At 30.8% G+C, this 24,452-nt stretch overlaps 1 protein-coding gene across 7 annotated transcripts in view; it reads left to right on the top strand.

The window, feature by feature from the left end:
• Positions 1–24,452, top strand: part of LOC145241334 (dystrophin-like) — a 1,936,823-nt gene that overhangs the window by 542,048 nt on the left and 1,370,323 nt on the right. For all 7 annotated transcript variants that reach the window (XM_080104172.1, XM_080104173.1, XM_080104174.1 and 4 more), the window contains 6 exons: positions 222–374; positions 1,521–1,682; positions 3,837–3,965; positions 7,219–7,392; positions 12,946–13,101; positions 15,187–15,351. In XM_080104172.1, coding sequence (XP_079960298.1) covers positions 222–374; positions 1,521–1,682; positions 3,837–3,965; positions 7,219–7,392; positions 12,946–13,101; positions 15,187–15,351 — 939 coding nt within the window. The remainder of the gene's footprint in view (positions 1–221; positions 375–1,520; positions 1,683–3,836; positions 3,966–7,218; positions 7,393–12,945; positions 13,102–15,186; positions 15,352–24,452) is intronic.

Below are 24,452 nucleotides of genomic sequence, written 5' to 3'. Positions count from 1 at the left end.
AGCCAACCCTCTTTTTTCCTTAGTAGAAAAAGAAGAATGTTCTCAACACCCGAAGAAGGTCATAGGTTACAGCAACCGAAACGTTATGCTAACCCTTTTTGGCAGGAACTGGCCGATGTAACTGGCATAATCATTTTTGACCTACATACTTTCAAATTTGTCTAGTCTATTATTTTCCCTGTACAATTTGTTCTTCGGTTTTTTTTTTGTTATGAATTTAGGAACTGGAGAGTTTGATGCGAGAACACCCAAAAGACTCAAAAGAAAGGATTCAGCAATTATCCCAAGATCTCATTAACAACAGTATCATGGTGGTCAGTGTGAAGAATGAATTGGAACAGCTGAAGAAAATGGATGACTCTCTCGAGCACAAGGTGAGGCAGCCAATCAATACATCTGGTGAAAATTTTTATATTAAATTCCTTATTTAATTGAAACAAAATCTTTTTTCTTTTTTTATTTTTTGCCTATGATCTTAAAGGACTATATAATAAGACAATATGATGGTAGAGTGCATTTACAGAAATAGTATCTTACAGAAAGTCTGCATCTGATACTGTGGCTATGGCTGCCACCAATGATGCTGCTACAATGATGTGACACAAGATCAGAAGGTAGGTGTTTCTAAAGAAAGAGAACTCTGATCTTTTAAAAATTGCTTCAGCAACTTTGTCAGCATTTCCAGTCGGAGCACCTCAGGTAGTCTATATATCTGTAAAAGTGAGAATGTGGGTGAGGACACTTCTCAACCTATATACTCAACAAATGTTTTTTCTACAGAGTTGAAATTTGGTATATAGTATATTCCGACACGTGGAAAACTTTTTAATTCATTTCATCTGGAAAAAAGGCTGCTAAGGGGTCAAAATTGCAAAATTGGTGCTTGGAGGGGGGGGGGGGGGCCCATTGGATTTTTATCTGTTTGTCAACTGTTTGACAAGGTTTAAAAACACCTTTTAAAGATCGTGGCAAGCTGGTCTCATGGTTATCGTACTTGATTCACATTTTTAGATTTTGTTTCGATCTCAGTTTGAGTATATTTTTATTTACTTACAAGAAATGAACTGTTTAAAAAAACATAATACTCGCGTGCATGTGTTTCTTTAGGTTTTTTTTTAATTTGTTTTTTTTTTCAAAAGGAATTAAACGTTAAGTTTAATTCCAGGCAACATTGGATACATCTTTTAGTTAGCAATAAACTAACTTTACCTCAGCGATGAGAGGCAATGCCTGGAAAGGTGAACCACCTAGAACTATCCAGAATTAATAACTCAACCTGACAGATAAATGCTGCCAAAATGGCCTAGTTTCTGCCACCCTGATTGTCAAGATCGAATTCTTGATTGATATGTGTACTGACACACGATGGCAAATGGCGCCATTTTTGTGACAACACTTTCTCTTAATTTAATTTATAGCATCTGGAAGAGTCCATGTACTCCCAAAATAGGGTAGATCAGCATCACACCCAAATACATTTTCTGAGGTGGATTTGACTATTTTTGTATTTTTTTTTTAAGGCCCAGACGCGAGTAACCCATTTGGAAAATTCAGCATATAAAGCCCAAGAAGCCGAGAGGAAATTGTTAGAATCTTCGCAGTGGATGACGGTTGTTTCGAAACAACTACAGTCATGGCTGGATGCTGATATTCTAGCTGAAGATATCCCACAAGATTATGAGGTATTATTTATTTATTTATTTTTATTTTTTTTATTTATTTTTTTTTTACGTTATTTTTTTAATTCATTTTATTTATTTATTTATTTTCTATTCATTTATTTTTTATTTATTTTTTTTTTTTATTTATTTATTTTCTATTTATTTATTTATTTATTTTCTATTTATTTATTTTATTTATTTATTTATTATTTATTTATTTATTTTTTATTTATTTTATTTTTTATTTATTTATTTATTTACTTATTTTTTTCAAATATTTTCAGTCAATCCTTTTTTTTTATTGAATTTATAAATTTTTTCAGACTGCCTGACCTGGGAATTCCCTTCATGCTCCCTGCTTCCCTAACCGTAGCAATATGTAGAAATTTAAATGCAATGTGAACAAATATCTTATTGTCTAACTCCTCTCAGTAGCCCCTTATGCATCAGTGGTAATATGCCTTGTTTACGGTGAATAATATATATATATATAAATAAATAAATGGCAAAAGTATATATTCCAAATTTCAAGATGTCCATCTTACCATCTATTTTTTTAAAGTATGTTGAAATGTTCAATTTAGCACCTGTTTTGGTAACGCAGAATCATTCCTGTAATCATTATGTCAATTTTTGAATTTATTTCACTCTTAACTCATCAGAAGAAAAAAACTCATCAACTTTAAAAGAAAATGAAGAACTCTGGGCATGATTACAAAATCTGAAAATCAGAAGTAAAGTTGCAATTGTGTTTTCTTTAAAATTTAAAAATGGTACAACAAAAAATAAAACACAATTGCAACTTCATTTCTGATTTTCGGATTTTATAATCATGCCCAGATTTCTTCATTTTCTTTAAATTTGATGAGTTCCTTTTCTTCTGATGCGTAAGGGCAGAATAAATTTAAAAAATTGACACAATAATTACATGACTGATTTTGTGCTACGAAACAAGCTTAAAACATAAACTTATAATGGAATCTGTAAAAAAATTCTTTAAACATGAAATATGAAAATTTGCTTGCCTCTATAAATTATAATGGAATCTGTAAAAAACTTTTTTTAAACATTAAATATGAAAATTTGCTTGCCTCTATAAATTATAATGGAATCTATAAAAAAAACCTTTTTAAACATTAAATATGGTTGGTTGGTTGTTTTTGTTTTATGGCATATCAACCTTTTTCGGGTTATTTAATGGCGAATCCAAAGATTTTGAAGAAAAATTTTTTTAATAGAATATATTTGTTGTTTTAAAGTCGGTTTCTATTTAACCCATAGTTGGAACCCTAACAGGTACTACCACTCCGGGTCAGAGTGGACCTGGGAGTAATGGTAATTAAAGGGTGGCTCCACACTCCCCAAAGCCCGCAAGCTGGGGCCTCACCACTGGATATAGTTTAAGGTCATATCCAGGACCCCGACTGAGGGACTTTTACCCTCTGCAGGGAGGCAGTCGGTGTATTCTAATGCCCCACCGACAGGGCCGAAACATTAAATATGAAAATTTGCTTGCCTCTATAAATTATAATGGAATCTGTAAAAATTTTTGTTTTAAATATTAAAATTTGCTTGTTTCTGTTTGTTTCAAAATGTCTGCTTTGTGGCTTGGCAAATTCATTGTACAGGTCAGCTTGTCTATTCTTTTAAGTTAAATAGTTTTGACAAAAAAAAAAAAAAAAATAGCATAGCGGAAGACATTTTATTTCGTTCAATGCATTTAAGTTTAAAGCCTTTTTTTCCTGTTTTTCTTTTCTTAAATGCTTTCTATTTCAACTCATCTGCTGAATAATCTTTCAACATTATCTTTCTTCTGTCTCTTTTTTTTTTTTTTTTTTTTTTTTTTTTTGTAGATCGACACTTGATAATTTAGTCATATTTTCTTTTTCTGGTTTTCTGAAATTGAGGACTGAGAAACATTACAATAATACGATAATAAGTTAATTTTATTGTAGTTACGATGATGTCCTGGTATATTTTTGTCATTTCTTGGTCATTGTCTCTCTTTCTGTCCATGTTTAGGGAAACCTTTTGAAATCATCTCATTACTAGTATACCACACGACGTGACATATAGTTAAAAGGACGTGTAGCCCAACATGAATTTAAGATTGGTTGATCTCTTTTTGTTGTTGTTGTGGTGACTGATGGGCTTGACCTTTTTATCTAATTGCAGTCACTAAAGGAGGAGCTTAGACAGCAGAGTGAATTTCTCAATGAACTCGAGATGAACGCCATTGTTCACGAAGAGCAAGGAAGGATTGAAGCAAGCAACAGACTCATGCAGCAAAGACAAATGCTTAAGGTGAGGAAATTCTGTTAATTTCCAAGAAAGCAAAAGATCTTTATTATTAAACTCCATCTATGAGAAAATGATGAAAAAAAAAAATGCTTTGGTAGTGTTTGTGCTTGCTATTTATCTAGATACTAAAATCTTTATATAAAATCATAAAATTGCATTTCATTTTTTTGTATAAAAAAACTAGCAGATGTACTCGGTATTGCCCGGTAAAAATGTAACATATTACATAAAAATGTAACATATTACATAAAAATGTAACATATTACATAAAAATGTAACATATTACATAAAAATGTAACGTTAGATTCCTTTAAAAAAGAAAAAAAAAGATGGAAAGAAACTGAGAGATGTGCATGCAAGTATTATGTTTTATTTCTAAACAGGTCACTGTTTGTAAGTTAAAAAAAAGGAAAAAAAGATGCTTAAGCTGAGATGGGGGGTAAACTTGGTTTTAGTGGTGCTCTGGAAGATCACCTACCCCATTTTGCAAATGCTCAGCATCCTTTATTTTATTTATATTTTCAGCGTCATTTTGATATGTAACATATTACATAAAAATGTAACGTTAGATTCCTTTAAAAAAAAAAAAAAAGATGGAAAGAAACTGAGAGATGTGCATGCAAGTATTATGTTTTATTTCTAAACAGTCCACTTTTTGTAAGTTAAAAAAAAAAGAAAAAAAAGATGCTTAAGCTCAGATCAAAACCAAACCCTAAAGTCACACACAAATACACAGACAACTGTCCTTTATATAATAGAAGTTGAGTTCTGAAGGAAGTGTGCTTTCACCTGCAAGTCGGGAAGGCTTCAATTGAGTGGTATTTCTTTCTGAAAAGGAGGTTTACCTAAAAAATTTAAAGAATATAATATCATCCATACCATCCTATTTCGACACATGACATTGGTAAATAAATGTTTTAAAAATTCGTGAAATCTTTAAATATTCTCATTCAATATTCTTTATTTCAAATTATTATTATTTATTTATTTTATATATTTCAAATTATTATTATTTATTTATTTTATATATTTCAATATTCTCATTCAATATTCAATATTCTTTATTTCAAATTATTATTATTTATTTATTTTATATATTTCAAATTATTATTATTTATTTATTTTATATATTTCAATATTCTCATTCAATATTCAATATTCTTTATTTCAAATTATTATTATTTATTTATTTTATATATTTCAAATTATTATTATTTATTTATTTTATATATTTCAATATTCTCATTCAATATTCAATATTCTTTATTTCAAATTATTATTTATTTATTTTATATATTTCAATATTCTCATTCAATATTCTTTATTTCAAATTATTATTATTTATTTATTTTGTATATTTCAATATTCTCATTCAATATTCAATATTCTTTATTTCAAATTATTATTATTTATTTATTTTATATATTTCAATATTCTCATTCAATATTCAATATTCTTTATTTCAAATTATTATTTATTTATTTTATATATTTCAATATTCTCAATCAATATTCAATATTCTTGATTTCAAATTATTATTATTTATTTATTTTATATATTTCAATATTCTCATTCAATATTCAATATTCTTTATTTCAAATTATTATTATTTATTTATTTTATATATTTCAATATTCTCAATCAATATTCAATATTCTTTATTTCAAATTATTATTATTTATTTATTTTATATATTTCAATATTCTCATTCAATATTCAATATTCTTTATTTCAAATTATTATTTATTTATTTTATATATTTCAATATTCTCATTCAATATTCAATATTCTTTATTTCAAATTATTATTATTTATTTATTTTATATATTTCAATATTCTCAATCAATATTCAATATTCTTGATTTCAAATTATTATTATTTATTTATTTTATATATTTCAATATTCTCATTCAATATTCAATATTCTTTATTTCAAATTATTATTATTTATTTATTTTATATATTTCAATATTCTCATTCAATATTCAATATTCTTGATTTCAAATTATTATTATTTATTTATTTTATATATTTCAATATTCTCATTCAATATTCAATATTCTTTATTTCAAATTATTATTTATTTATTTTATATATTTCAATATTCTCATTCAATATTCAATATTCTTGATTTCAAATTATTATTATTTATTTATTTTATATATTTCAATATTCTCATTCAATATTCAATATTCTTTATTTCAAATTATTATTTATTTATTTTATATATTTCAATATTCTCATTCAATATTCAATATTCTTTATTTCAAATTATTATTTATTTATTTTATATATTTCAATATTCTTATTCAATATTCTTTATTTCAAATTATTATTATTTATTTATTTTATATATTTCAATATTCTCATTCAATATTCTTTATTTCAAATTATTATTATTTATTTATTTTATATATTTCAATATTCTCATTCAATATTCAATATTCTTTATTTCAAATTATTATTATTTATTTATTTTATATATTTCAATATTCTCATTCAATATTCAATATTCTTTATTTCAAATTATTATTTATTTATTTTATATATTTCAATATTCTCATTCAATATTCAATATTCTTGATTTCAAATTATTATTATTTATTTATTTTATATATTTCAATATTCTCATTCAATATTCAATATTCTTGATTTCAAATTATTATTTATTTATTTTATATATTTCAATATTCTCATTCAATATTCTTTCAATATTCTGATTTATTCTGTTCACCTTGTCTTGTATACAACATTGTTTTCTACTAAATTACATCTCCTTAAAAACATTGATGTTTTTACACACTATACATAATTTTTCAAGCAAACCTACCTTTCCTTTTGTTGGTGTTGCCCGAGAGCCATAATCCAAAGTGTTCAATACACTAGATAGAGCAAGTGTGCCTAGAACAGGAAATCACTGAATGCTTTTGTCAAATTACTAATTTAAAAATTAGTAGAAATTAACTCGAATATTGATTTATTGTTTCTCAATTATTGTGATTATCACCATCATTTCTCTTCAAAGAAATAGGAGGAGATGATTAGTAGTGCTCTAGAGACAAACTAAATTTTAGTTGGGTACTTCAGAAGCCCCGTGGAGGTCTTCTGATTTTTATTTTTTCACTCATGATATAAAAACAATGAATCTCTCTCCTATAGAGGGGGGGGGGGTAAACTTGGTTTTAGTAGTGCTCTGGAAGATCACCTACCCCATTTTGCAAATGCTCAGCATCCTTTATTTTATTTATGTTTTCAGCGTCATTTTGATGACATCAGCCTTAAGTTTCAAAGATTTCAACGTCCAGGAGATTTTGAACCTAAAATAAGCCATGTGAAGCGAGAACTTGCCAGCATCGAAGAACAGATTCACTTACTGGAACTTCACTCAGATGACACAGAAATTATTCAAGGACAATTGGATACTTGCATTGTGAGTTATTGATTTTTTTTCTTTTCTTTTTTATTGACAAGCACATTGTTGTTATAGTCAGCTAACGTACTACAATTTTTTTTTTTAATAAAATATGTATTCTAGGCAATAGGATATGTAACCTGGGCAATTTTTTTTTTTTTTTTTTGTAAGCTTTACCATTTATAGGGGTGCCACCGAAACCATGCCATAATCTCCCCCTCCCAGAAAGAAAAATAAAAACATTAGAATGTAAAAACTAATGCTGTATTTATTACTTAAACCTATTCTCTGACGCTTATTCTACTCGTATGTATATAATTACAATCTGACATTTTACAAATTATAATAACTGTAAATATATGACAAATTTTGAATGCATATAAAACACAGAGTTATTTCCCTTGGATAATTTCTTGCTGTTTATTTCTTTTGAATATTGAATAAAAAAAAGAAAAAGATGGTTGCAAAGTTGAATTTAAATATGACATTGCTTTAGAGGACCCCCCCCCCTCTTCCAACCAATCAATTCAAGAATTCTTCTCGAATTCTCTTGACTCCTTCACTGATATCATCTTTGCTGTTGGCAGATCCTCCAGCTAGTTTCTGAGTTTTTTTGCCATGTAACGGATTCCATAGGAAGATATCATTCACAGATTTTGGATAAGAATTCTTTAGAAATCATCAGCAAGCCAAAACTGTCTCTCTCCAAGACTAAGATGAGAGGAAAGCTGTTCATATATTTTGCTTTATTGCAAAACTTTGTTGCATATCCAAAAACATATCATTTCTCCTGTGACTTTCATAACCAGTCCTTACTTTTCCCACCCACCCTAAATTCTCCAAAAGTTGTTTGACAAAAAATTTAATTGAAAAAAAAGAAAGAATTGTTGTACATCAAATTTTTAGTTGTATCAATACATTTTTTAAATGATCAATACATGTGTGGAAGTGATAAATAAAATCCTGAATTATTGAATTATAAAATTATTTAATTATAAAATTATTGAATTATAAAATTAATGAATTATAAAATTAATGAATTATAAAATTATTGAATTATAAAATTATTGAATTATAAAATTATTGAATCATAAAATTATTGAATCATAAAATTAATGAATTATAAAATTATTGAATTATAAAATTAATGAATTATAAAATTATTGAATTATAAAATTATTGAATTATAAAATTATTGAATTATAAAATTATTGAATTATAAAATTATTGAATTATATAATTATTGAATTATATAATTATTGAATTATAAAATTATTGAATTATATAATTATTGAATTATATAATTATCGAATTATAAAATTATTGAATTATAAAATATGCATGATAGGCAACAGGATATGTAACCCGGGCAAATTATTATTTTTTTTTTGTAAGCTTCACCATTTATAGGGATGCCACCGAAGCCATAATGTTTTAATCCCAGAAAGAAAATATAAACCATTAAAATTTAAAACCTAATGCTACACACTTATTTTACTTATATGTATAGAATGTTAGCATAAATCCTATTCTGATGTATCTCTGTACAGCTATGCCCCTCAAAAATAGCAAAAATTGTATTTTATTTCAAACTAGCGAGGGTACCCGGCGATGCCTGGGTGTTTCAAGGTGTGGTATTGGGTAAATCAAAACAAAAGACGTTGCCCGGGTGTTTGTGTTGGGGGGGGGGTAAAAAAAAGAAAAAGTTTTGGTAGGTAAGTAGGAAGGATTGACCCCGAAGCCTTTGAGGCGAAGTTGGAAAATAAAGTGTGAAAAAAAAACGTGCGACGCTAACCACTGGGCCAGCAAGAAGTAGTAGAGGAAAGATGTTTGAATTTATTTAAGTATTAAGAATTGGCAGGTGCTCGTACTTGACGACTTAATGAGGTCAACTTTGACTGTGGGGCAATATTTTATTTCATTTTATTATACGAAAAGGCCGAATCCACACGCAGCGAACGAAAAATGTTGAATATTTAGCTTTTCAGAGTCGGGCAGATTAAATACATACGCGACCCCCATTGTTATCTTGTAGATATTATCATTTAGACATGATATAAAAAGTTTTAAGGAGCGATCCTCGCGAGAAGGTCGAGGAAAAAAACCTTTTGTGGACATACACAAAAACGCACACACACAAACATTTTCGCTTTTATATATATATATATATATATATATATATATAGATTAACGGGGAGCGCTCCACCTTGCCCAGTTGTAAAAAATGGTTAAATATATTTTAATTTATGCAGCTTTCATATTTATTTTTACAGTGCCAATTCTCTATTGAATATTATATATGTATAGTACTGATTTAAAAAGTTAAAAAAAAAAAAACTGCCTTGGGTTCCATCAGCTATAATCGGAACCAAACCATTTAGCCCTCAAGCTGTGTTCCTTACTATTTGAGCTATCGACAGATAGATAAGAAAGATTTAAAATTGAATCACTTTAAGGTATGAATGGATTTGTGCATGCACAAAAGTAATAGAAATATGTCGGCAAATTGAAATGGACATTTTGTATTTCAACTTGTCGACATATTTCTGTACACGTTATTCATTCATCCAAACAAAGATTTTACTCGTTATTAACCATTCTTGAAACGAGTTGAAATGCAAAATATTCACTTCAACTTGTCGACATATTTGTATAATTTCTGTGCATATGCAGTTTCATTCAAGTGCTTTAATTTTAAATCTTTCTTATATATCTTGATAGCTCAAATGGTAGGGAATGCAACTGGAGTGCTAAATGTTCTGATTTCGATTCTAGCTGATGGCACTCAAATCATTGTTTTTTTTTTTTCTTTTAAGTTTTTAAACTTCCCTTCGAAAATTTACATTTTTGGCAATTGTCAAAGAGATACTTTTCCAGATTTCTTTGACCTAGAAATCTACTATAAAAGGAACTTTGTATGTGTCTTTGTGAATTCGTTCCCTAGGGACTCCAAAACGGCTAGGCCGAGTTTTATGAAATTTCACACAAATGTTCTTTATGCATCTGGCAGTGTTCTTAGATAGGGTTTGTATTGTATTTCTTCAATAAGTATCAATAATCGATAATCAAAAACATCCAATGAAAGAAAAAAAACAGGCGATTTTGACCAAAGTTAACATCTTATACAGCCTAACATCACAAGTACATTTAATGTTTTATTACCACACATGCAGAAAAGCCCGGCATATAAAATCAACAGTAGGTTCTTTAATATGACAAGGGTGCGTTTGAAATATTTCTGTTTAGAACACAACAAACCATGATACTTGACTTTTATATTTTAAACTTTAATTCAAACCATTATATATAAAATAATTTTATAAAATCAACAGTAGTTTCTCTACAGTGCAATGTAAACTAGAATGTATTGTGGACTAAGTCATTGAAAGGCATATGAAGCTTTCTCTGAGTGCACCATAATGGGTCCCCAACTAGAGCAGGCAATTGATTTGATTGAAAAATGGGTGATTTTATTGATTTCAGTGACACTAAAAATATGGGAGTGTGAAATATTCAATGATTATCATTCAATCTCGGGGAAAGTCAGATCTCCCTGCTAGTAAAATCTATATATATAAAAGCGAAAATGTATGTGTGTATGTTTGGATGTCTGCTAAAAACTTTCGACAGACGCAACGAAAATTCACAAACTCGGTATCACATCGAAGCTCCATCCTTTGCTTGAAAAATATTGAAAAATTGGCCAAAAACGTTAACTTTTTCACCTCGAAATCGACAATTGTCAACCGGGGGAGGGGTCAACAAAAACGGTCCTCTCGTGACAATGACCGATTCTACGCATGCGTCAGATGACGGCATGCGTCAGATGACGTTGTGACCTGATTTACTTTAGATAGTTGAAAAACCGAACAAATTTCATGTACGTCGCGTTAGCTCAGTTGATTAAGGCCTTAGTTCATTATCAAAATGTTTTGGGTTCGAATCGTGGTATGAGATGGTTTTTTTTTTTTTTTTTTCTCGATTTTTTAACTTTAAATATTGAACCAGTGTTATTGAAGCCATTTTTCATGTAATGTTCGTTTTTCTGCTTTTTTTTTTTTTTTTTTTTTTTACTTCGCTTATTCTTAGCGACACCCAAAAACACCCGGGTACCCACCGATTTTTTTAACTTTAATATCGAAACAGGCTTATTTAAGCCATTTTTCACGGGTTCGTTTTTCTGTTTTCATCGTTCGTTTGCCTTACGTTAGTTTCTTTGTGTTTTTTTTTTATTGTTTGATCGCCGTGTAGCGGGGAAAACAGAAACTAGCTTCCGCAACTTGACGTTGTCGCACCTGTTAATTTCGGTTTATAAATGTCAACTTAACATACTTATCAATTCATCTGGTCCCGTGGTCGAGATGGTTAGGTCGCAGGGTTTTTTTTTTCCATTTCCTTTCCACCTCCACGTCAAACGTTCGGGGTTCAAACCTACCTTTATACTAAAACTATTTTTTTTCTTTTACATCTCCAAACAACCGGCCAACGTTTTTTTTTTTTTTTTTGTTTTTAACAAGGTTATTTTAATCTACTACAACCACACACACACCTCCAAACACCCGGGCAACGCCGGGTACCCCCGCTAGTATAAAATAGATGTCATTCAATTTAAATTCAGTATGTCATTGCTATATATTTTATGAGATGACTAATTTTTATGATTTCAAGTTTAAATGAACAGCTACAGCAGGAATTGGAATACACCCTACTAAAGCCTGATTATCACAGCTCGTGAATTTCAAAAATGCGATCTGGACGTGAGGACATTTTGAAAGAATGAGATGCAATAAAATTCTGTTTTAAACTTGGAAAAAATGCCATAGAATCATATTAAATGTTCCATCTAGCATGAATCGAGCATCAGTTTTTGAGTGGCATAAAAGATTCAAGGAAGGCAGGGAGTCTGTGAGAGATGATGAGAGGTGTGAGAGAAAATGGATAAGGACCGTTATGTGTGTATAGAGACAATTAGTGCACAGTTTGGTGTCAGTGTGGGAACTGTACACACAATTATTCATGAGAAACTGAAGATGCGGAAGATTTGTGTGAAGATTTTCCCAAGGGTACAGTCCACAACTCTATCCTTGTGACAGATTATTTGACCAAGATGAGCATCAAGGCAGTTCCTCACCCCCCTTACAGCCCTTCCCTTGCTCCCTGTGACTTTTGGTTATTTCCTTCAGCTTAAGGAAAACCTTAGAGGTTGTGGTTATGGGAAAATTTTTGAGATAATAGAGGTTGTGATGAGCGTCATTGATACGCTCACACAAGAGGATTTCCATGGGGTCTTCCAAAAGTTGTTGAAATGGTACAACGAGTGCATTGCAGCTGGAGGAGATTACTTCAAAGGGAACTAGAATTTCATGTGTTTAGTATCAATAAACATGCCCATACTCAGAATGTCTGGAAACTTATTGAAGGCACCTCAAAGCTATTTTTTCTTTTTTGTATGTGTAAGTTTTCAAAGAATATTTATTTTAAATCTCATTTTTTTTTTTTTTAGAAAGATCTTGTTCAGAATTCTTGTACATAATTTTTTGACTAAATTCAATTTTTTTTTTTTTTTTCTAGAAATTCTATAAAACCATGAGTGAATTGAAATCAGAAGTTGAATATGTCATCAAAACTGGTCGGCAAGTTGTGGACAAGAAACAAGTTGATTTTCCGGAGAAATTAAACAAAATACTTGATGCTCTCAAGCAGCAATACAATCATCTTGGTGGACTGGTAAGCAATTTGAAAATCAATCGTAATCTTTCATAAAAATGAAAGTTTAATCTAGTTCTTTGTTTGTCTCTCCTATAAACTATGGAACTACAGGTGGGATAACTACCAAACTTGGTTTAACTCAGGAATAAGTTATTTAAAATTAGATTGACCATGAAATTCACGAATAGTAAAAAATAGGAAAATTTTTCTCATGGAAATGGATCTTCAATCAAATGTTCCATTAAACATATAACGTGTTCTGTTGGGTGTGTACACACACACACCCACTGGAACTGTGTGTGTGTGTATATATATATATATATATATATATATATATATATATACACACTCACTGGAACACTCTGAAAGCACACTCGTCCAGATGTTTCATTTGTATGATAATTTTAAAAACACTCTTTGGTAATTTAATATTCTATTTGCATTATATATACAGCCCACATCACTGGACCAATCATGACCAAATCTGGCATGATGATGATCTCTCACCTAGGGATGGTGCACACCATTTTCCAAGGTAAAGGTCAAGCTCATAGCCTATGTGTATATATATATATATATATATATATATATATATATATATATATATATATATATATATACACTCTCCTACAGCCCACACCACTGGACCAATCATGACCAAACCTGACATGATGATCTCTGACCTAGAGATAGCGCACATCATTTTTCAAGGTCAAAGGTTAAGGTCATATTTGGTGCAGCTCTTCATAAACTCACCCACCTTAGTGCATACCAAGTTGGAGTTCACTACCATCCCAGGGACCACCATCATGGCATCGGCGACTTCTTTGTGAATTGGAATCAGATCACCCTCTTCCACTCCTATCCCCTCAACCAATTTTGATGAAATTTGGCATGATAGTGGTCCATAACATAGGCTAAAATTAAAACACCTTAAGCAATAGTTGCTTTTAAACATCCAATTACTGAAAAAGTACTTCCGAAGTGGGTACTCGAGCGCACAGCAAGGTCCCACGCAAAGTGCATGTTACTTTGTTATATCTTTGATGAAAATGTGTTTGTGACACTAAACTAATGTTAACCATTGTGATTCTTTGCAATTTTTTCAATTTGCATGTGTAATAATATAAGTGTCAACTTTGATATAACTTATTTGCTTTAAAGTTCATAGTTGGATTTCAGTCACTTCAGGAGGTAGTTAGCAAAGTCCTATATGAAGTTTGCGTATTTTTGTTAGTGATAATATAAATTAAAACGATTTAATTTGAAATCTGAATGATGACTTAGATTACCTTGGAACAATTTCTTTTTAAAAATAATTTTCAGCAAATTAAATTTTTTCCTCTTACCCTTCTTCTATGCAATTTTTTTGTGTTCTTTTACTTAAAATTTTTCTTATATATTCCATCCATGTCTGACTATATGAGTTTCTTTTATGCCATTAGACACAAGTTTCACTTAAACGATAAATATATGTATAAAAAAATTCTCTCTTCGTAAAAGATAAGAAATTATTAAATATTTGATTTTGTTTTTGAACAAAGTATTTATAATTACCTTTTTCACTTTGGTTTAAATAATTACCTTTTTCATTTTGGTTTAAATAATTACCTTTTTTCATTTTCATTTAAATAATTACCCCTTTTATCTGCTTTTAAGCAATTACACTTTTCACCTGATTTTAAATAATTACCTTTTTCATCTGCTTTTAAATAATTACCCTTTTCATCTGCTTTTAAATAATTACCCTTTTCATCCGCTTTTAAATAATTACCCTTTTCATCCGCTTTTAAATAATTACCCTTTTCATAAGATTTTGAATAATTACCCTTTTCATAAGATTTTGAATAATTCCTCTTTTCATCAGATTTTGAATAATTACCTTTTTCATCAGATTTAACTAATTCCATTTTACATCTGCTTTTAAATAATTACTTTTTACATCTGCTTTTAAATAATTACCTTTTTTTACCCTCTTTAAAATAATTACCTTTTTCACACTCTACCTATTACAACCACTTTAAAATAATTACCTTTTACAACCTCTTTTAAATAATTGCCTTTTTCCTGCTTTTAAAGAATATTTTCCACCCATAACTTCAGGTAACTCATGGTAAAGCTGATTTAGAGAAAGCAATGAAACTGGCGAAAAAACTCAAAAAGGAAAAGATTTTTCTGGAAGAGTTCATCACGACCAACAGAAACGAATTGGAAGAAAGAGAAAAGAACAATAAATGTAACTTGGATGAGGAAACCAATTTTATCACGGTAAGACTATTTCATCTCTATAATAAATCTAATATATTGTCTGTCAGACAATTCTTTAACATAGTCAATTTTTTGTTAAGAATGTTATAATTTTAAACAAGTTTATTCAATTAATGTCATGATGAAACGATGCCATAGCAAATTTCACCAAGCTTTCCAAAAATGCCATCTGTAATAATGGCAGTTGTGCATGTGCTGGATAAAATTAAAAAATAATAAAACAAATTCCAATCAAAAGATATTATTGATTGGCATTGCCCAGGATGAATAATATTTTAAATTTAGTAAAAAGTTATTCATTCTTTAATTTTAAACCAGCAAAAATTTTGTCAAGGGGATAATCTGTGTTTTTCAGTCACTAACTAAAGAAAAGTAACTCTTACTTTTTTCTAGCAGTTTATTCCCTTATGCCCACTCATACCTCAAGGAATATATGTAAAGGAGAGTTTATATGTGTGTGTAAGTATTCATAGAGAGGAATGGTCTGGGCAGAAAAAACAGAGGGGTTGTGGAAACGGAGGGAAAATTGGGGGAAAAAAGAAAGATGTTTTAAAAGAAATATGTTATACTCTTGCTCCAGACAATTCTGGGTAACCCTGCTAGTATACAAAAAGCAATTGTCTGTGTATGTGCATATGTCCAGCTAAAAGTTCCAATCTACATAACAAACACCCACAATGTTGGTATATTTTTGATTAGCAATGCTTTAGATTGGGCAATATCTAAAGTTTAGAAAAAATTATTCATTCTCTGGGTGTCAACTGGGCCAGGTCTCATCAAGGATGTTTGGTTTTTCAGTGTTATGCATTAATTTGGAAAGAAAATGCCAACTAATTCCTTGAGGCATCTATTACATAGTTGTGTGCGTGTGTTGAGAGAGGAATCGGCTTGGTGGAAAAGACTAAAGGAATTGTGGAGTAGGAGAACGAAAATGGGGGAAGAGAAGGATAGAAAGATGGGTAGAGATAAAAGTTTTATTAGAAATACATTACACTTTGTGCCGGGCAGTACAGAGTATGCCTGCTAGTTTTAAAGTTGAAAAGGTAAAAAAAAAAGACACTCATGCAACAGATATTAAAAACCATGTTTCTTATTATATCTCTATCATTGTTCCTATTTATTTGCCACCCCACGAGGGCAAAGTTAGACACAAGGTCGGTTTTTAATGTGGGGAAAATTCAGCTCCCCGAAAAAGGGGCACTTTATCATTAAGAAAAAAATTTACAATAAATCAACCTTTTTTTTTTTTTTATATATTTTTATTTCAGTTTTGTTTTTGTTTTAAAGTTCAATTTAGGTTTTGTCAAAAACAATTGATTTCTTAACAATTAATCAAAATGACTTCTCAAGGGAAGTCTCAAATCTAATTGATCGAACACTATCGGCCAAGCCCCAACCTCTGTCTCATTGCTGCAGTTTTGCATCCCTGTGCCTATTTTACAAGTACTTTAATGGAATGTGCTCTAACGAGCTTGTAGCATTTGTGCCCTCTTAACCTATATACTCCCGACCAACCTGGCCAGCAGCAAAATCCAATCCCTTCACTGTTGAGGCTCCTAGGAGTATTGTTGCCACATGTAGGATGCATCTACCACTAGTCTCTCCCTCCTGGACCGAATCCAAAAACGAGTCTTCAATCTAATATATCCCACTTTGTCAACAAAGCTCCAATCTTATTCCTGTACATGTTTTACAAGTACTTTAATGGAATGTGCTCTGATGAACTCGTTGCACTTGTGCCCCTGTGATGTATATACTGCTGAATAACCCAACAAGTAGCAAAATCACACCTCTTTACTTTAGAGGTCTCTAGATATCAATAAGCTTTCCACTCAAATATTTTTTTTCTAGGCTCTGGCATTCCCTCCCTGTTTCCTGCTTCCCTATGCCCAAGTAGCAATATGTCTAGTTTTTTTTTTGGGGGGGGGTGAATAAGAGTAAAAACAATGAAATCTAATCAAATCAGGTAATCATTTTTACATAAAGAAACACAATTTGTCCGTTAAGACTGAATATAATCAATAACGCACCTATGTCACTCGTATTCTTAACAACATTTTGGTCGCTGTAACTTCCGACCTTCTTCAGGGTTTAGATTTATCTTCTGAAATTTGGGAATCTTTATTTCAAGTTCTGGAACCTGTTCGAAATTTTGAACTGAACCCTTTATTTAACCAACAGTGAGTAGATTGTTCTTGTTCCGTCAGCCATGATCAGGTAGAAGTGTTTGCTAGTTAGTATCCTATTTTTTTGTTGTTTTTATCATGGAAATTACTTCAGACAAGGCACGAAGCCACTTGATGTTAGGAGCTAACAATAAAACTACTTCAAGATCAAAAATATTCCAACTATAAGCATTAGATGGGTCGATTCCAGCCCAGCAAACAGCAATTTTTCCTTCTTTGTCAGAAACATCGCTCATGGAATGTGAGGACTAAAGGACAAAAGCCAGAGTTATGAGGCTGCCGAAAGCAAATTTCAGGTCCACTTTCTTTCCTAGTCAGATGGATAGATTCTAACCCAAAAAACAGCAATTATTCCCCCTTTGTCAGAAACATCATTCATGAAAATGTGAGGGAAATGAGAATTATGAAAGTGAACTCAATCCTATTAGTTGTAGTAAAGATTAAACCTTCAACTTCCAGGAGTACTGATTGTTTAACAACGCCTTTAACCATTACACCATGGATCCATGAAAAAGATGAACCTGAAGAAGGTCAGAGGTCACAACGGCTAAAACGTTCTAAAAATAAGAAACGAAGAGTAGTTTGAATAATTTGTATAATCGAAATCCTCATTTAAAAATTTCTCAAACATTGTCTTGTACTTAAAACAAGAAAAAAAGGATGCAAATGTCGAATAAATTATTTGCTAATGCATTTGATGGACAGACGGATTCTAGACTTTTGACACCATGTCCGGAATGGTTGGCATTTCTCTCCGTATGCATTCAGACTTTCCGGAAGAAAGAATCAATATAATTAGATGGAAACATCGCGAATCTTTACAGGGTGGAACGATGAAGTTGTCGCCCTAAAGAAAACAACACTACAGCTTTATTTTAAAACTTTTATTGAAAAAAATCGGTTCACGTAACTTGATTATGTAGTAGAGATAAAATCTATGTAGCCGCCTTCAGCCTTAATCACTGCCTCGATACTGGTTTGGAACTGGGAGCATGCCTTTTTCACAAGCACTGGTGGAAGCTCGGCAGATATTCGGCGGATGGCGGCAATCCAGCTGGCTTTGGTGTTGTTGGAGGTCATGTTGGTGATGTTCTCGATGTATGATCAAATAAAACAGTACACAGGTTCAGGACAGGAAAGGAGGGGGAACCAGTGAGAGATGGGTATAAAGTCATAGCATTCCTTCTCTTTGGACTTGTGGGCCAGTGCTGAGTCCTGCTGCCATACCCAGGGTCTGATTGCACTAAGGGATTACCACATCCAGGTACACATTGGTGTTGATTTTCAAGCCGACTTCAAAGATGTGAGGTGGCATGATGTGGCCTTCACTTGAAACCACACCAAAGACCATAACCGTGGCCGGAAACTTTGTTTTCATCACCCTGGGCACGTCCCTGGTGTTCATAACAATCCAGCGATACATTTTGAGGGTGCTGGCAATGGTCCTGTTGTCATAACTTGGATCAGTAGAGAGCATGAGTTCTACAGTGGTGCATCTCTGTAACCAATCCTCATCTCAAAAATTCAGAAACGCAATTAGAACTTAGTTAAATAAAAAAAAAAAAAATACGATAGCATAAAACGAAATTAAAAAAAAAAATTGCATTAAAAAAAATTGTACTTTCAAATTAGAAAATACTTTCTCCCCCTGAATGTAAGTTATGTGTAAATTTAACTTGCAAATTCTAATTTCAACACCTATGAAAAAAAAAAAATGATCACTAATTCATTTCATGCAAACCATAGAAACATTTGAAAAAAAAGCAAAATCACTGTTTAAGACAATACAGCCTTTGATTTTCTAGTGACATCATGCCACAAAGAAAGAAAAAGATAAAACACAAACTGTTTCCATACTTAACATAAAGAAGAAAGTGGACATCATGGCTACTTCCGGTACCAACCTCGTAACTTTCGCTTTAGTCCTTGCATTCCTTGAGCAATGCTTCTGACAAAGGGAAAAGAATTGCTGTTTTTTTTTGTTTTTTTTTGTCAGAATTTATCCAACACTTATTGTTGATCTTTTTGACCTTTTAAGTAGTATTTTTTTTTTTAAACTCCTTAAATCAAGTGGCTTTATTCCTTGTCTGGAGCAATTTCCATAAAAACATTTAAAGACCTGGCTAAAGATAAGTTAAGAAAATTATTTTTAAAAGCAATATCCAACACATATCATCCTGTAAAGCAGGCATTAAATGGAATATAAAAACAACGATTTTTATTGGACATGAACAACGATTTTTATTGGACATGAACAGGTGTTACAAAATATAAGATGTATGCAGACATTGAAAGAATGGATGAGAGTTCTTGGGTTAGAGGAATATTAAATCTGGACAGTATAGGGAGATGAATGCATAACAGGAGACTTCGCTAGTTTGGTCACATTGAAAGAATGGATGAGAATTATTGGGTTAGTAGATGCAAATTAGTTGAAGTAGCAGTTAGTTTTCAGAGGAAAGGCAAAGGAAACCGGTGGTGGTGGTGGTGGGGCGGTAAGTATGTATTAGAGAGAAAGATGGATGAATAAAGCTCAACAGGTTAGTTTGAAAATTACTTTCTTAAAAGCCGTCTAATACATGCCAGCATGTAAAAACGGACATTAAACTACTACTACTACTACTACTACTACTTCTTCTTCTTCTTCTTCTTCTTCATTATTTGTGTATTTATTATGTCCTTTTCCTATCTCTTTATTTTAATAGATAATTAAATTTTATCTTTAAAAAAATTGTATAGAATATATTCTCGTAGCTTTCTTTCCTCAGACTGTTTGCCTTTGGAATTTCCTTCCTGCTCTCTCTTTCCCCGACAGTACCATTATGTAGAAACTTAAATGTAAATGTGAACAGATATCTTGCTGTCCAACTCCCCACCCAAGTTGACCCTCCCCCTTCCCTATGAAATTGTTCCTTATCCAATGGCCCTTATGTTTTCAGTGAAAATATGCCTTGTTTGGGGAGTTGGGCGAGGAGGGGGGTAGGTAAAAGGTTAAAAAAAAAAAAAAATATGTTAAACATCTTCTCAAATCTAAATATATATTTTTTTCTCATTTGGAAACAAGCTTTCATTTCACAACAACGTGATGGAAATAGTTATTTTATTCTTATCATATTTTTTTTTTTTTTTTTGAAAATGAAAAATATAATTACGATTGGCAGCAACAGAGACACACACACACACACACACACACACACACACACACACACACACACACAGCTATATATGTACGTATGTGTTAAAATCACTCATTAATATTGATATCCATGCTTGAGTTTTTCTATCACTTTAGAATTGGTGTTGATGTGAATTATGAGATTTAGTGATTTATCTGCTGCAAATATTATCACTCGTTACAAATTGAATTCTTGTACAAATGAAATCGAAATTTTATTTTTTGCCCAGTTGATCTCTAATAACTCGACCGACAAAAATGGTGCTTATTGCTCTTGTGTGATTTTTTTTTTAAACCAAAATCTCGTGTACTATTTTTATTTTATTTTTATTTTTATTTGTAAAGATAGAAATTTTTAAAATTGAATTTAAAAAACCAAACAAACGCTTTAAAAAAATACAAACAGTACTTCTTAACTAGTTGTGGATAAAATGAGAATCCTGTAGTAGACTATTTTATTTGATATCGGACTTATAGATTAAGCTCAAATAGTGACAGAAGCTCAGCCGGGGGTTTACCAGAGTCATCAGAGTCGAAGCAATTATTCAAATTTTATTTTTCTCTGTTGACTGCGGTATGTTACTGATTCTGTGCAATCCATAGTGTTCTCCATTGTTCAACTGACAATCCATCCATCTCATTAACATCCTTGAGTGGCTTTTGGCCTTAATAAGCTGTGACTCGGTCATATAAATAAAACAGATGTATGCATGTGTGTGCGTCTGTGTGAAAATATTTAACCGATAAACTCTTAAACTACTGGCCACATAACACTGAAATTAATAGGAAATAGTAATCATACACCGGGAGGATTTATGAGTGGAATCTTTGTTTGGATGGATGAATAACGCGTACAGAAATGCAAAATGTTCATTTCAACTTGCCGACATATTTCTATTATTTTTGCGCATGCACAAATTCATTCATAGCTTGGAGTGGTTTAATTTTAAATCTTTCTTATCTATCTGTGGATTGCTCAAATAGTAAGGAACATGGCTGGAGCGCTAAATGTTTGGGTTCGAATTTAGCTGATGGCAACTTAGTTATTTTTATTATTTATTCATTTTTTTTTTTTTACTTTTGAAATCAGTAGTATATATTCGGTATAGTATAATACTGAATGGATAATTGGCTCTGGTATAATAAATATAAAATCTGCATAAAATTAAGATATATTTACGTATATTTTATGGCTGGGCAAGTCCCCCCCCCCCCCCGAAAAAAAAACAAAAAAACTCGCTAGGTGAGTATTTTTAAAATCCTCATCTTGAAAAAAAAAATCATGGATTTGTCACGATGCGTTCACAGAGCAGTTTTTTTTTTTTTTTTAATAGTTATACTAATAACTAGGGCTATGACAACAGCATATTCTTTTCATTGTTTTGACTCTCGAGTATATATCCGACACAGTTAGACACAGTTAATCAACTGAGAACCACATCACTCTATATAAAAGCATATAAGATATCAACAGAGATACACACTCGAGAGTCAAAACAATGAAAAGAATATGCTGTTGTCATAGCCCTATTCATCACTTATTCAGACCACAAACCACTGGAGGATAAAGGTCAGTAATATTTGTAATTGGATTATGGAACTGTACTATGAAAGGATTAAGAACTATGATTAATTCACGCGACGATTTGATAGTTGTCAATGTGGATTAAAAACGTCTGTAAAGAAACATTCCTGCAGAAACATGTCAGGTGTTGGAAAGAAACTATGTTCATGGAAGTTATGTTTGATTTTAGGTATGCAGAGGAAGAAAGGAAAGTTCTTTGCTCTGTTGGCTGAAAGAAGAGTTCTTGGTGAGAAGGTTTTTTACAAGTGTGTGTGTGGAGGGGGGCATAGATTGAAGCTCAGTCGAGCACTTACCATGGAAGACAGTATGAAAAGTCCAGCGACTTGTCTTTAATGAAAAAAAATTCTTATATAAAGATTTTTGATTGATTTTTTTTTTTTTTTCATATGTCGTTTATTAATTGCGTCTTAATTAACATCAAAATGTTATGTTTATCGATTTATCAGATATTGGAATGCATTAAGATATTTCGGTTTGATTGCTAATGGACAATTTTGATTTTGTTTCCTCTCCACTCTTGACGTTTAGTCGCTATGTCGGCCAATTATTTTAATAAATAAAAATCTCTAATTGAAATAGACGATATTTCTTTACGTTGGGTGAGCTTTTAAACCAATGCGTTTCAAATGCAAACATTATTACCGACTTGAACGTCATGTCGAAATTAATATAAATTCCGAAAATTATGAAAAATGATCCAGTGGAAAAATGATAAGTAAAAATAGAATTTATCGAGTTTTATCGCGTGTTCTAATGTGGAAAAGTTGTGCGATCAATGCTGTACGACAAACAAGAGAGATAACTCTGGAATTAAATTGACAAATTTAAGGTTCCGACATTTTTAAACAAAAACATTTCAGAATGTAATCTGTGTATTTTTTTTTTTTAAGTACATATAACACTTCTACTGGATTATTTTTTCGTAATTTTGGAATTTACACTAATTTTGACATGACATGTAAGTATTATGTTTTCACCTGAAAAGCGTTGGTTTAGTTGGTTTAAAAGTTCACCAATATAAACAATCACCAAAATTACAAACTAAAATTTTAAATATAGAAATGAAGGAAACCATTTTTCTAAGATTCTAGACGTTGTTTTATTTTTTAGTATATATAAACTCCATGGATTAAGGACAGTCCATTTCTTTTGTGTTTCCTTTTTGGATATTATGTTTTTAACGCTTGTGAAAGTGTGCTTAACATGGTTTATTAACTCTTTGCTTATATATATATATATATATATATATATATATATATATATATATATATATATAGGGTGACCCAAAAGAAACCGAGCCCCAACTCTAATTAGGTCCCGTTTCTTAGTGTTTTGTCCAAATGAAATGAAACTTTGGTCATAACTAATTTATTATATTCAAAACATCACATCAAAACACTAGGGTCTTTGGCCTTTTTTTCTTCATTCTACAGCATATGTTCTAGATGGCCTCCATTTAGCTTTTGTTTTTTTGGGGGATCACCCTGTATATATATATATATATATATATATATATATATATATATATATATATATATATATATATGTAGTCATAGACATACAGTCCTGTTTCGTTGGATTGAACCTAGAACCATCGCATTGACAGTTTGCAGTTCTGCTGATCGACCCACAGGAGCGGCGCCTGTAAATAATCTTGCCAAATGTCTATTTAAACAAACATCCTTCCACCACTTTTACAGTGCTCTAACTGCTTTGTTTATAAACAAAGAGCGAGCGTCGCTATATATATATATATATATATATATATATATATATATATATATATATATATTATGCGTAAGCCTGAAGACTCCTAGAGTGGATGAAACGCGGAATATTCAGTGTAGCTTAATCGCCATATATATATATATATATATATATATATATATATATATATACCAAGTTAAAGGTATTCAGGAGATAAAATCCATGGATTAAAACGAGGTTATTAAGAGTGCTCAATAAAAAAGAGCAAAATATGATTTTTATTTATATAGACAAATATTACATAGTGTCTAATGTTTTGGAGCAACTGGTTTATTAAAAAAAACGTTTATCTGCTATTCAAAGTGTCTGGTTCTTAAATGAAAGAAGTTAAACATATTTTTATTTTTATTTATAAAAATAAAATATTAAATCGCTAACATTGAAGTGG

The sequence above is a fragment of the Euprymna scolopes genome, chromosome 20 (genome assembly GCF_053919585.1).
Source record: "Euprymna scolopes isolate OS-2025 chromosome 20, ASM5391958v1, whole genome shotgun sequence".
Lineage (NCBI taxonomy): Eukaryota > Metazoa > Mollusca > Cephalopoda > Sepiida > Sepiolidae > Euprymna > Euprymna scolopes.
The sequence above is the reverse complement of the archived record's forward strand: the minus strand, read 5'-3'. Positions and strand labels throughout refer to the sequence as shown.